General features: G+C 37.9%; 1 protein-coding gene across 3 annotated transcripts in view; it reads right to left on the reverse strand.

The window, feature by feature from the left end:
• LOC106939955 (hyaluronan and proteoglycan link protein 1-like) overlaps positions 1 to 9,219 on the reverse strand; it is a 14,705-nt gene extending 5,486 nt beyond the window's left edge. Inside the window, exons 1-3 of one of the 3 annotated variants that reach the window (XM_015022540.1) lie at positions 9,125 to 9,219; positions 8,907 to 9,012; positions 1,248 to 1,583 (exon numbers count right to left, since the gene is read on the reverse strand). In XM_015022540.1, the coding sequence (XP_014878026.1) occupies positions 1,248 to 1,583; positions 8,907 to 8,997 (427 nt within the window). In that variant the 5' untranslated portion in view covers positions 8,998 to 9,012; positions 9,125 to 9,219. Of the gene's footprint in view, positions 1 to 1,247; positions 1,584 to 8,551; positions 8,592 to 8,906; positions 9,101 to 9,124 lie in introns of those variants that run through there. The other 2 variants (XM_015022539.1, XM_015022541.1) reach the window with 2 other exon arrangements.
• Between the last annotated feature and the right edge of the window lie 796 nt (positions 9,220 to 10,015).

The raw sequence follows: 10,015 nt of genomic DNA on the forward strand, positions 1-10,015 counted from the left end.
TCCAACACAGTGACAATACTACTGAGGGAAATATGAGATTGGCTATTTTGACCAATATTAGCATGCTTCATCACACACTGGAGGTATACTTATTAAATTACTTTTGTCAGCTGGGTCAAAGTATAAGAATAGTAAGTTGATTTAAAATGGGTTTTGCTTCGATATTATTTTGGTCTAAAAGTCTGTTTTTAATTGTCCAAAACAATCAAGGAAAGACAAAGACATCAGTTCCTCTACGTTAGCGGTCCTATGTTTAAATTGGCTTGGGAGTCTTCATTCAAATCTGGGAATGACTTCAAACCCCATTTAGCTGTTGCTTTGTTCCATTGTCCTTGTGAGGTTGGAGTTAAATCTGAGAATAACGTTACGTTGCACAAAACCATGTTCCAATTGGAAGCTGGTTAGCCAGTGGGATTTGGTTAGAATGTGGTGGCCACTTGCCAGACTTACTCTGACAGATGACATAAACCAGTTACACTGTATTTCTTTATTTTATGTCTTCAAACTTTGTAGAAATATCCTAAAAAATAGATACTCTGATAGAAGTGTATTTGATTTTTACCTTTACTTTTTTTATGTGCAGTGCAGACAGAATGGATTTTGAGTTTACAGTTGCAAATCAGAAACTTGGAGTTGAAATTGAAACATCAAGAGTTGCATTGGGTTTACTCATTATTTTGCTTGGAATGATAATGCTATTGAAAATGTAAATTGGAAAATGTATGACTCTGCATCTTATGCATAAAAATGCATACATAAAAGTTACACCAATATGTTCAGTTGTAGAGGCTGCAGTATGTGCACCTCTGATTTAATGAAAGACGGGAAGAAGCCTTGGGGAAGTTACTGCAGATATAATTTTTGTTTATGCTTTAGACAGCCATGTTGAAAGTGAGTGGTGCTCAGGAACCTCTAACTTTTGAACTCAAAATCCCAAGTCTGAGATAATTCAAAACGATTTCTCAAACTTAAAACGGTGGAGCTTTGAATTCAAAGGCAATACCTTCAGTGTTTATTAAGTGTATTGCCTTTGTTTTTATTTTTTTTGTTGTTTTTTTTTGTTTTCCATGTACACCAGTTTTATATTAAATATAAAACCTAGAGGAAATGTAAGGTGTAGAAAAGAGACATAACCCTACAGTCAGATTTAAGTCCGGATTCTAGTCGTGCATTATAAATCATAAACAGAATAGCCATTTATTTACTGGTGATTAAGTGAATTAGTGTGTTGCTAAAACAATACTTACCTTCAGTGAGACCATTTTTAACCTCTAAGATTACATCTTGTATGATGTCTTCCATCCCATCCATGACCTCACAGCGGTACCTTCCCATGTCATCCATAGAGACGTCAATTAACATCAAGGAGGCGTCACCATTTTCTATGTCTGACAAAAAGGCACGGTTTTCGAAGTTTCCATAAGTCCTCTTGTGTAGTAAACCCATGTATACAAGCACATCCTCATTTTGGGATTGGTCTTCTCCCACTTTGATCCATGTGACTTTCAGACTTCCAAAGAAAAAGCTTTCCTCGGCCGGAAGCTTGCAGGGCAGGGTGACGTTTCCACCCAAATCAGTCGTGACTAAAAAAGAGGAAAACATACAAAGTAAACCAATATATGTTCATGATACTATGACTTTTAAAGTGTAAATGCAACTGCACTGTGAACACTGTTAAATCAAAAACTACGCCAATCTGTGGAGGAGTTTAAAACATCTCACCAAGCCTGTGTTTAACCATAATTTAAAATAGAGTGTATGGTACAAATGACCAAATCAGCCAAAAACATGATCACCTATCTGAACCGAAGGGCTGTGCAAGGACACCTTTAATCAGAGATAAAAAGGCGTAACCCTTTTTGCAACGTTTTCACCAGTGTTTCACTGAGAGGTAGCCTAGTACAGTGATCTTTGCAAGATGCGTAGTTCCACAAGCTGTTTGCTAATTGCTGCTGGCTAGTCTGAATGAACTGAGTGGATTTGTGTGCACTGTAATACAGAAGTTTGGAATCTTGGAAACTGTAACTCAAAGGAGGAGCTGTGCCTCGAAGGCGGTGCTCGATCCCCTCCCCCCGATCCCCCCACAGGAGATTAGAGGACTTCTCAAATATGCATTGATAAAGCAAAGCAGCACACTAGGTATGTTTTTGATGAGAGAATAACATCATATCATGATGTAAAGCTAAGAAAATTTGATTTTTACATACATTTACCCTTTAAAGTTGATAGAGACCTATACTACTTAAGACTTGCAGGGGTCATACAAAATATTAAATCAAATACAGGCAGAACTTTGAATATATATATTGGATATATAACATTGAATTTCCTTGTATTATTCTGCTTTCATTTTATGTGCACTTCATGCACTTTGTTTTCATCTGTCACGTAAAAATCCCAGTAAGTTTGTGATTGTAATGTCACAAAGCGTGAAAAAGTTTGAGAGAAAAGCTTTTGCCTGGTACTTCACAAACACACTGTCAATTGTTGAAAGATAAAAATGTAGATCCATGCAGTGCACATGTTTGAAGACTTCTCCTGCCCATAAGTATCACATTCTGCAGTGTAAGTTTTATTGGGTTTCAGGCAGTCTGTAGTGCCTGGAATCAATCCTCTTCTTCTGTCTCCTTCCTGAGGCTGTCGGCTTTGGCAAGTGCAAGCTTTTGTTTCCTCAGCATTAGCTTTCAAAATGAAAACCTTTCCTTTCATGCACTCCATCTGATTTTTGTTAAGTGTATTAAACATCTAATGGAGAACAGAAATCCTTTCCTCGGGACACTGCTTCCAAATCCTCACTGTCCAACCAACGCCACTCCTTAAACTCCAAATCATGTGTCATCTTTGTCTCACCATGGGTTCCCATAATCTCCTTGGCCTCGCTGTTTAGACCTCACAGGGCTTGCTTACTAAACAAGACCCCAGCCAGCAAGTGTTGTCCGAACCCAAGATATTACAAACAACAGATGAACAGATGTCATGGACCTCTGACTCCACTCCACCTCAAACAATTATATGCACATAAGGCTGTGTCATTCAGTCTTGCAAATCCAAGAAAGATGCTGGATCTGTGCATGCTGTGTTGATTGTAATAATTGTGTTTGTCTAGTTTTTCTGATCTTTGGTACAAACTGCACCTATCTGTAAAATGGCAGGTTTTATTCTTTTCTGGGAAAAGGATTCACTGCATCAATACATTTACAAAATGATTTGACATCCCTCTTCTGACCAGCCTGATCCTCCTGCCAACCCAACCCAACCTACACCCCTAAACTCCCAATTCACGTATACACCCACACACAAATCGTGTCTGTGTCTGATTAGTTTTGTTCTCTGTTTCTGCTTGAAGATGCCAGAATCTGTCTTGATGTTTTGTACCAAAACCATGGCTGGAATACTGTCTCACTGGCTCTTCACAGCGAAAGGAACCTTGTCCTCCTGGGTATCACAGGAAAGAAAAGAAGTTACTGGCTGTCTGCCTTACGCTCTGCTCAATTCAAAACCTTTTCTTAGCATACACACACACATGCAGACCAAGTTATAGGAATAAACTTCCAAAATACCCCACATCCAAACTTTGCTAGCTTTTTATGTTTTGTATTACTGTTTGTTTTTAATTTCTGCAGCTTTCTGACCGTTTGGCAGTTTTGATATGTTTCACATGGGTCTCATTAACCTTGCTTTCCTTCATGTTATCTCTCTCTTAGGCAAAAAAGATATTTCTCTTTTTCATATTTTCATTCTTAAGTGTATGCCTATCGCATGTTTGTCAAAATTTTATTCCTTGTTCTTGTTTTTATGTCTGTCCTGAATTTCAGTCTCATCTCTTGAATTGAAACTCACATATAATCTATCCTAATACAATTAATCTACTCCAGTATAGTCATACAAAAGTGACATTTGAGATCTGTGGTAATAAATGCAACTTTACAAGATTCAAGCAAAAGCACTGATGAAAAAAAATACATCTCAGGCAATCCAGCTTATCACATTTTAAAACTTTTTTTCATTCTAAGCTTGTGTTAATTAGTAACTGCTTCTTTGACCAAACTGCAAGACCTTCCAAGTAGTCTGCAAGATGCCAAGCATTTTATGAGCTATGAAGAGCCTTGCAGCTGCTTATTACTGATGTTTTTCAAAGAAGTCCAATGTTTACAAGCTGGACGAAGATCGCTTTTGGCCTTTTTGCAAGTTAGAAATGACTCAACTCCTCCTGCCTCCTAAATTCTCTGCATGGGTAGCCGTGGCACGTGGAGTGACTGAAGACCCGAGCAATCCAGAATAACTAACTGGCTCATCAAAGCTTTACGAAAAAAAAAAAAATGACGTTAGTTAGCATCACCTCGCCTAATGTGATGCCACCAACTTTTCTGCCAAGACAAAACTTGAGGAAATGAGAGAAGACAAAGGACTTCTTTGTACTGTGTTAGTTGAAGCACTGTTCAGTCCAGATCAGAAAACCAGCTTCTACATCTGGTTTATAAGTCTGAAACATGAGATGTGAGCACCATTGTAGTACCACTAATGTGAGTCTTAGACTGGAGTGAAAACATACTCTACTGCAGTCATACAAGTTTAAAAGTACCTTTTAGGCATAATTCTGGAAAAAAAAATATATTGTAAATAGATTTTTTATTAGCGTGACATTTTCACACTAAGTAATCCACAAGATAAAAGATTAGTCAATTAATTAGCTGTTGAAGCTGCTGTAGTTGGTTACAGATGTATTATTATATTTCTAAATGTCTAAGTAAGTCACATTGGGGAAATAGAAAATTTAAACAACATAATTTCAACATAAACCACCAAAAACTCAGTGTTCCTCGCAAGACCTCTGGCAGAGGGATCGGAAGAAGAGTAAGAAGAGTCGTCTGAGGTCTGAGAACCACTTGAAGAGAGTCTCAGAAAGGTCTGGCCTCTTTTTTTGTAAACAATAAGCAATGCACTCCAGCATTCCTTCATATAAACACATTGCATGAAACTCCACAAGAAAGAGCAAGATAAGACTTGCTTAAATGTTGTTGCAGAACAGTTGCACAGCCCAACAAAGAACTGGGTGAATTCTGTCTGGTGAGATGAGACCAAAACAGAACGTTTCACACATCTTTATAGAGTTAATGGCATTGAACATTGTTCCCAAATGTGAATAGAAATAAAGGTGGAAACATAATTGTATGCAAAGAAAAATAGGCAAAAAAAAAAAAAAAGCTAATTTTACTGGTACACTTAATATAACTGAAAGAATGATGAATTGAGAAATATGCTAGGACATTATTGGTAAAAATCTGAAAATGAAACAAGGCAGAATGATGATTTAAAACGGGGCTTGCCAAAGGCCATATGGGGCTTTGATCGCTTTCTCAGTAAAACTAGGAAAATAGAGCACATCCCACCAGTTCTAAAGTGCTTATACTGGATCCCCATAGTTCAGAGAGGAGACTTTGAAATACTTTTGTTAGTTTGTAAATCCCTGAATGGCTTAGCACCAAAATACATTGTTGTGATTATTAACCTTCCAGACAGCTCTTCTTATTCTAGCCTATGTTTATACTTCACTAATCTGGAACAAACTCCCAGAAAACTGCGAAACTGCTGAAACACTGAGTTCCTTTAAATGGAGGCTAAAACCCCACATGTTTAGAGCTGCCTTTAATTAATGTCAACTGGAATACTTATCAATGTATTTGATGATGTTTGATGATGACATCTCACAAATATAATGTTTATTGCTTTTTTCATTATTGCTTACTCTATTTGTAACACATAACACGGAAAATTTATTCGCAAGAATGGGCATAAATCTAATTTCAACAATGCATATGGCAGCTTTCTCAACATGGTATTCTCAAGACATTTTAAAGCTGTAGTATTTTAGAAATTTCAGTAAGTGTTTTCAACAATTATTCCTTATATTCTTTCACTTTTGTGCACATAGAGTATCTTAAATTATAGATCAAATTCTGGTGGTTTCTTTATAAGTATGGTGGTTATGGTGGTTGACACTGGCATCTGGTTTGAGTTTCATGTCAGGAGTCCCCGTTAAAACTATATTTACGGAGAAAAACTCGATGTGTTTTAGGACTTACTTTCCCCACCGTCGAAGCAGGGTGAGGGGAGTTATGTCTTTGAGGCTTTGGTAGCAGACAGAGACGGGGACGTTAAAAGTAATTCCACACTCTCTGCTGCTACCAAGGTCACCCCTGCAGAGAATGCTACTCTGATCACGCGAGGCACGTTTTGCTTGTAGAGCAACAGCCTGTAGGGTTTGCCTTCATTCTTCTCGCAGGAGAAGTGTAGCCGTTCTTTCGCCGACGCACTTTAGATCTAACCCTCTAAAGTCAATTGCAGTCGTAAATGGTTTTATTTCAGATAGAAATGTGTAGTCAGTAGAACAAACCATTTTTTTTAAAAGATGTAGATGCTAATGAAAACACAGCAAAGAATTAAGTGAACTAATGTGTGTAGGAATAAAGTAATCAAGACCTACTCGCATTTTATTACCAAGCACAATTCTCTTTCACTCTGTAAAAAGGTTGCATTAGTGCATAATTGGAACCATCTGTTTCTTTGCAACGCTAAACTCTATATTACCCACATTGCAAAGTTCCAAGTCAAACTCTTTTTTCTGTATTCTAAAGCTGCAATGTTTTCATTTTTGAGAAGAATGACCAAATCTGGCCCAAAATCCCCCCTTTAAAAAAAAAAAAAGCATCCAAGTTTGTAGATCACACATCTTTATGTGTATATGAGTGTGCAGTGTGCCACACCCTTTTGTCAGAGGAGCAACTCTTGAGATGACTTACAACATCCCAGAGCTTTGCTGTCCTCTGCTGCCAGCCAATTTGTGCTCGAGCGGAGAAAGGATTATTAACAAGCACAGCTGGGACAAACACAGCAGGCCAACTCCTCCCCACTAATTCCAATAAAGTGTTTCCTCTGTTCTGTCCTGCACAGCGAGCGCAAACATGATGTCTCTATGTGCACAACTTGCGTGATCATGAGCTCACATGTGCAGTCGACGTTTATTGGAGTGGGTTGTAGAATTTCACTGCAATCAAATGAATATAAATGCAGAACATTAAATGTGGCTCCATCGTCTCATTTCTGAGCCTAAACACAAAATCCAACCCACCCAAAGCCCAGTTCCAGCCAAGCCCGTTTTTTCCCACCGAGTCCCGGCAACTGGGCCGTGGCTCGGTAACCAAAAGCTACAGTAAGCATTACACTTAACAGACTATTACCTCACAGGGAAAGACATAGTCATCTGGCTAGCATTCAGCGCTGGACTCTATACATTTGGCTGTGGGTTGATAATCTTCCCTCTACTCTTGTCAGGCTGCCTGTTGCCATGGCTCTTTTCCAAAAAAAATCCCAATGCTGCTGTGAGTCAGAGGGTGTGAGGAAGCAGACAACACCCCAATGAACAGACAGGGAGCTCTTACTACGAATAATATGGCCCACAGATTACTTACCGAGCTGGCTTCAGAAGAGCAACTGCTGTTGCACAATAAAGAACTAGCAGTCATTTAATAATATTTAGGCAGACGTATGCACATGCACAAAATGCTATGACATCACAGGCCTGTGAGAGAAATTTAAAGTGGATAAAAAAAAAGGCCTAATCCCCTTAAAGAGTGAAACTCTTCTGTCGACAGGGTGGCCTTCTCTGCTACTGCTTGGAAGACAGACAACTGAGAAATCCTTAGTTTCCCACTTACTGAGTCAGCTTGCTGGCTGCTAAAGAAGCATTGAATTTCACTCAGCCTATACAGCAAAAGGGAGTTTCTGACTTCCGCTATTTCTCTTTGCAGAACAAAAGTAGTTGCCCAGTTTTGTAGCTCAGAGTTTCATCTGTAAACTCAAGGTGTCTTCCTGCAAGGAGGAGTGATTTACACATTTCTGCATCCTAGTTAGTTTGACGCCTGTCAATTTGTTCCTCCACTACAAACATACATGTTGCCATTTTAACTCTAGCACATCTACTCATAAAGAAACTACTCTCACCTATGTAATGAACCCTGGCATGTATTATGAGATGAAATAGTCACACAGTGCTCAAGTCTTAATTCAAAAATTAAATTTAATTAAATACTGTTTTCTTAAAATGAATACAATTTTTATTTATTTTTTTTGTCCTGATCACCATCTGGGACAATTGACTCCCATGCAAAACAAAATAAAAGTGAGCTCATTGCTTATACGTATTAATTACTGGAGTCCCAAATCTACATTTCCATGCTGTGGATGGTCAGCAGATTATAGACTTTTTAATTTAAAATCAATTGTCAAAGACAATACAAGAAATCCCCTGAAAATGATCCTAAGTTCTATATTTCTCCTATAAATTTGCTCCAAAATTACCATGGTGCAAAGTGACAAAGAGGCAGAATGATCAGCCACCTGTTTTGAACACATGTATTTATTTATCTATATCATTTCTCTACAGCAAACGATAAAATATGGTGAATATGGTCAAATAAAAATAGACACAATTATGACCAAAAACAACAACCTCCACTAGCTCAATTTCAGACATCAACTTAAGGTTCAATACCTGGTATTAGAAGAGAAATTCTCATGCAGCAGAATGACAATTGTTGCATTGAATGACAGGATAATTTATTCACCAGCCACTGGGTACCGTGCTGGTCTGTATGCAAGTCAGTGAGTCAATGGTGAGTCACAGTATGTGTGGGTGTGTGGGTTACCCCAGAGACTAATCTGTTACACGCTGCTACAATGGCCATGTTGTTACACAAGCTTATAGTGTGGTACCATTTTACAGAGATTTCTCATCTGCCTGCACTTCCTCTTTATTTTCTTTTTAGTACAACTATAAATACATGAAATATGTACAATTAAAACAAAGCCATTGCATTTGCAAAATGTCTGTGTCATGTTAAACTCACCTGATATAAGGGAGGCAGGAGTTGCAGTTTGACCATATGCACTGCCAGCCAGGGCCAGGGAAATCATTGTGATGCACAGGAGGCTTATCATTTTCTCTCTATTGTCCTCAGTTATTGCAAAGTAAAAAAAAAAAAAAAAAGTTCTTAAAAAAAAAATCTTAAGATGTACTTTAAAAAAAAATCAAATTTTCTGAAAATAACTTTTCTATTTTATCTACCTGTTTCTTTTTCTGCAGCAGCTGTCTGTACTGCTACTGGAAATTTTGGGCTCCTCGGAGGTCCAGACAAATGCCTTTTATTGTAGCCTAACATGGTAGAGACCACTCCTCCTCTCCTCAGCCCATCACCCTGCATAGCTCTTTACCGGCTCCCTTTTGGCAAGTCTTGTATGAAAAAAATCCCCTCCTTTCCCCCTTGGAGAAGCAGAGAAACAGCTACACATTGTGAACCAGCTGAACATGGTCCAAAGTCATAGGCATGCAAAAATAATAAACCTTGAAAAGTTCTTGCATAAAAGTAAATATAGTTAGGTAATAAAAGCAATCTGTTATTCACACCAAATCTTGCTCTCTGGTCTGAATTAGTTTGCATGAAATATTTTTTGCAACCTCCAGGTCAGTGTTTTTACTATTAAACCAAAAGCCTCTCACAAAAGTTATTGATATCAACATATGGAAATTTCAACTTTTGCACGTTAACTGCGACAATATCAGTTACTTAATTTCTAAAAGTCTAAAAGGAAGACTCGACGCAATTGGGAGGTTTAATTTAGGAGCCTATTAAACTCTTTTGTCTACTCCACTGATACGGAGAGAGAACAGAGGTAAAAGTATCATGTAATGCAATATTGGTTTTAAATTACTAACAGCACATTAATTGTGTTTTTGATATCTTTATAGTTGTCATTGTGTTTTTTTCTGACTGAAAGGTGTATTTCTGCAGATGGGTGGAGAGCGACAGGGAGGCAGAGGAGCTTATTTGTTTTCACAGATTTTTGTCACATATTATACTGTCAAGACATAGCGACACTTTTAAAAAACGTATAAAAAAATTTACTACTTATAAAAGCTACATACTACAGTTTTAAATGGTAATTTACAGCTTTAAGA

Source organism: Poecilia latipinna, unplaced genomic scaffold (genome assembly GCF_001443285.1).
Source record: "Poecilia latipinna isolate Pla-1442-1.1 unplaced genomic scaffold, P_latipinna-1.0 Scaffold3039, whole genome shotgun sequence".
In the NCBI taxonomy this organism is placed as follows: Eukaryota; Metazoa; Chordata; class Actinopteri; order Cyprinodontiformes; family Poeciliidae; genus Poecilia; species Poecilia latipinna.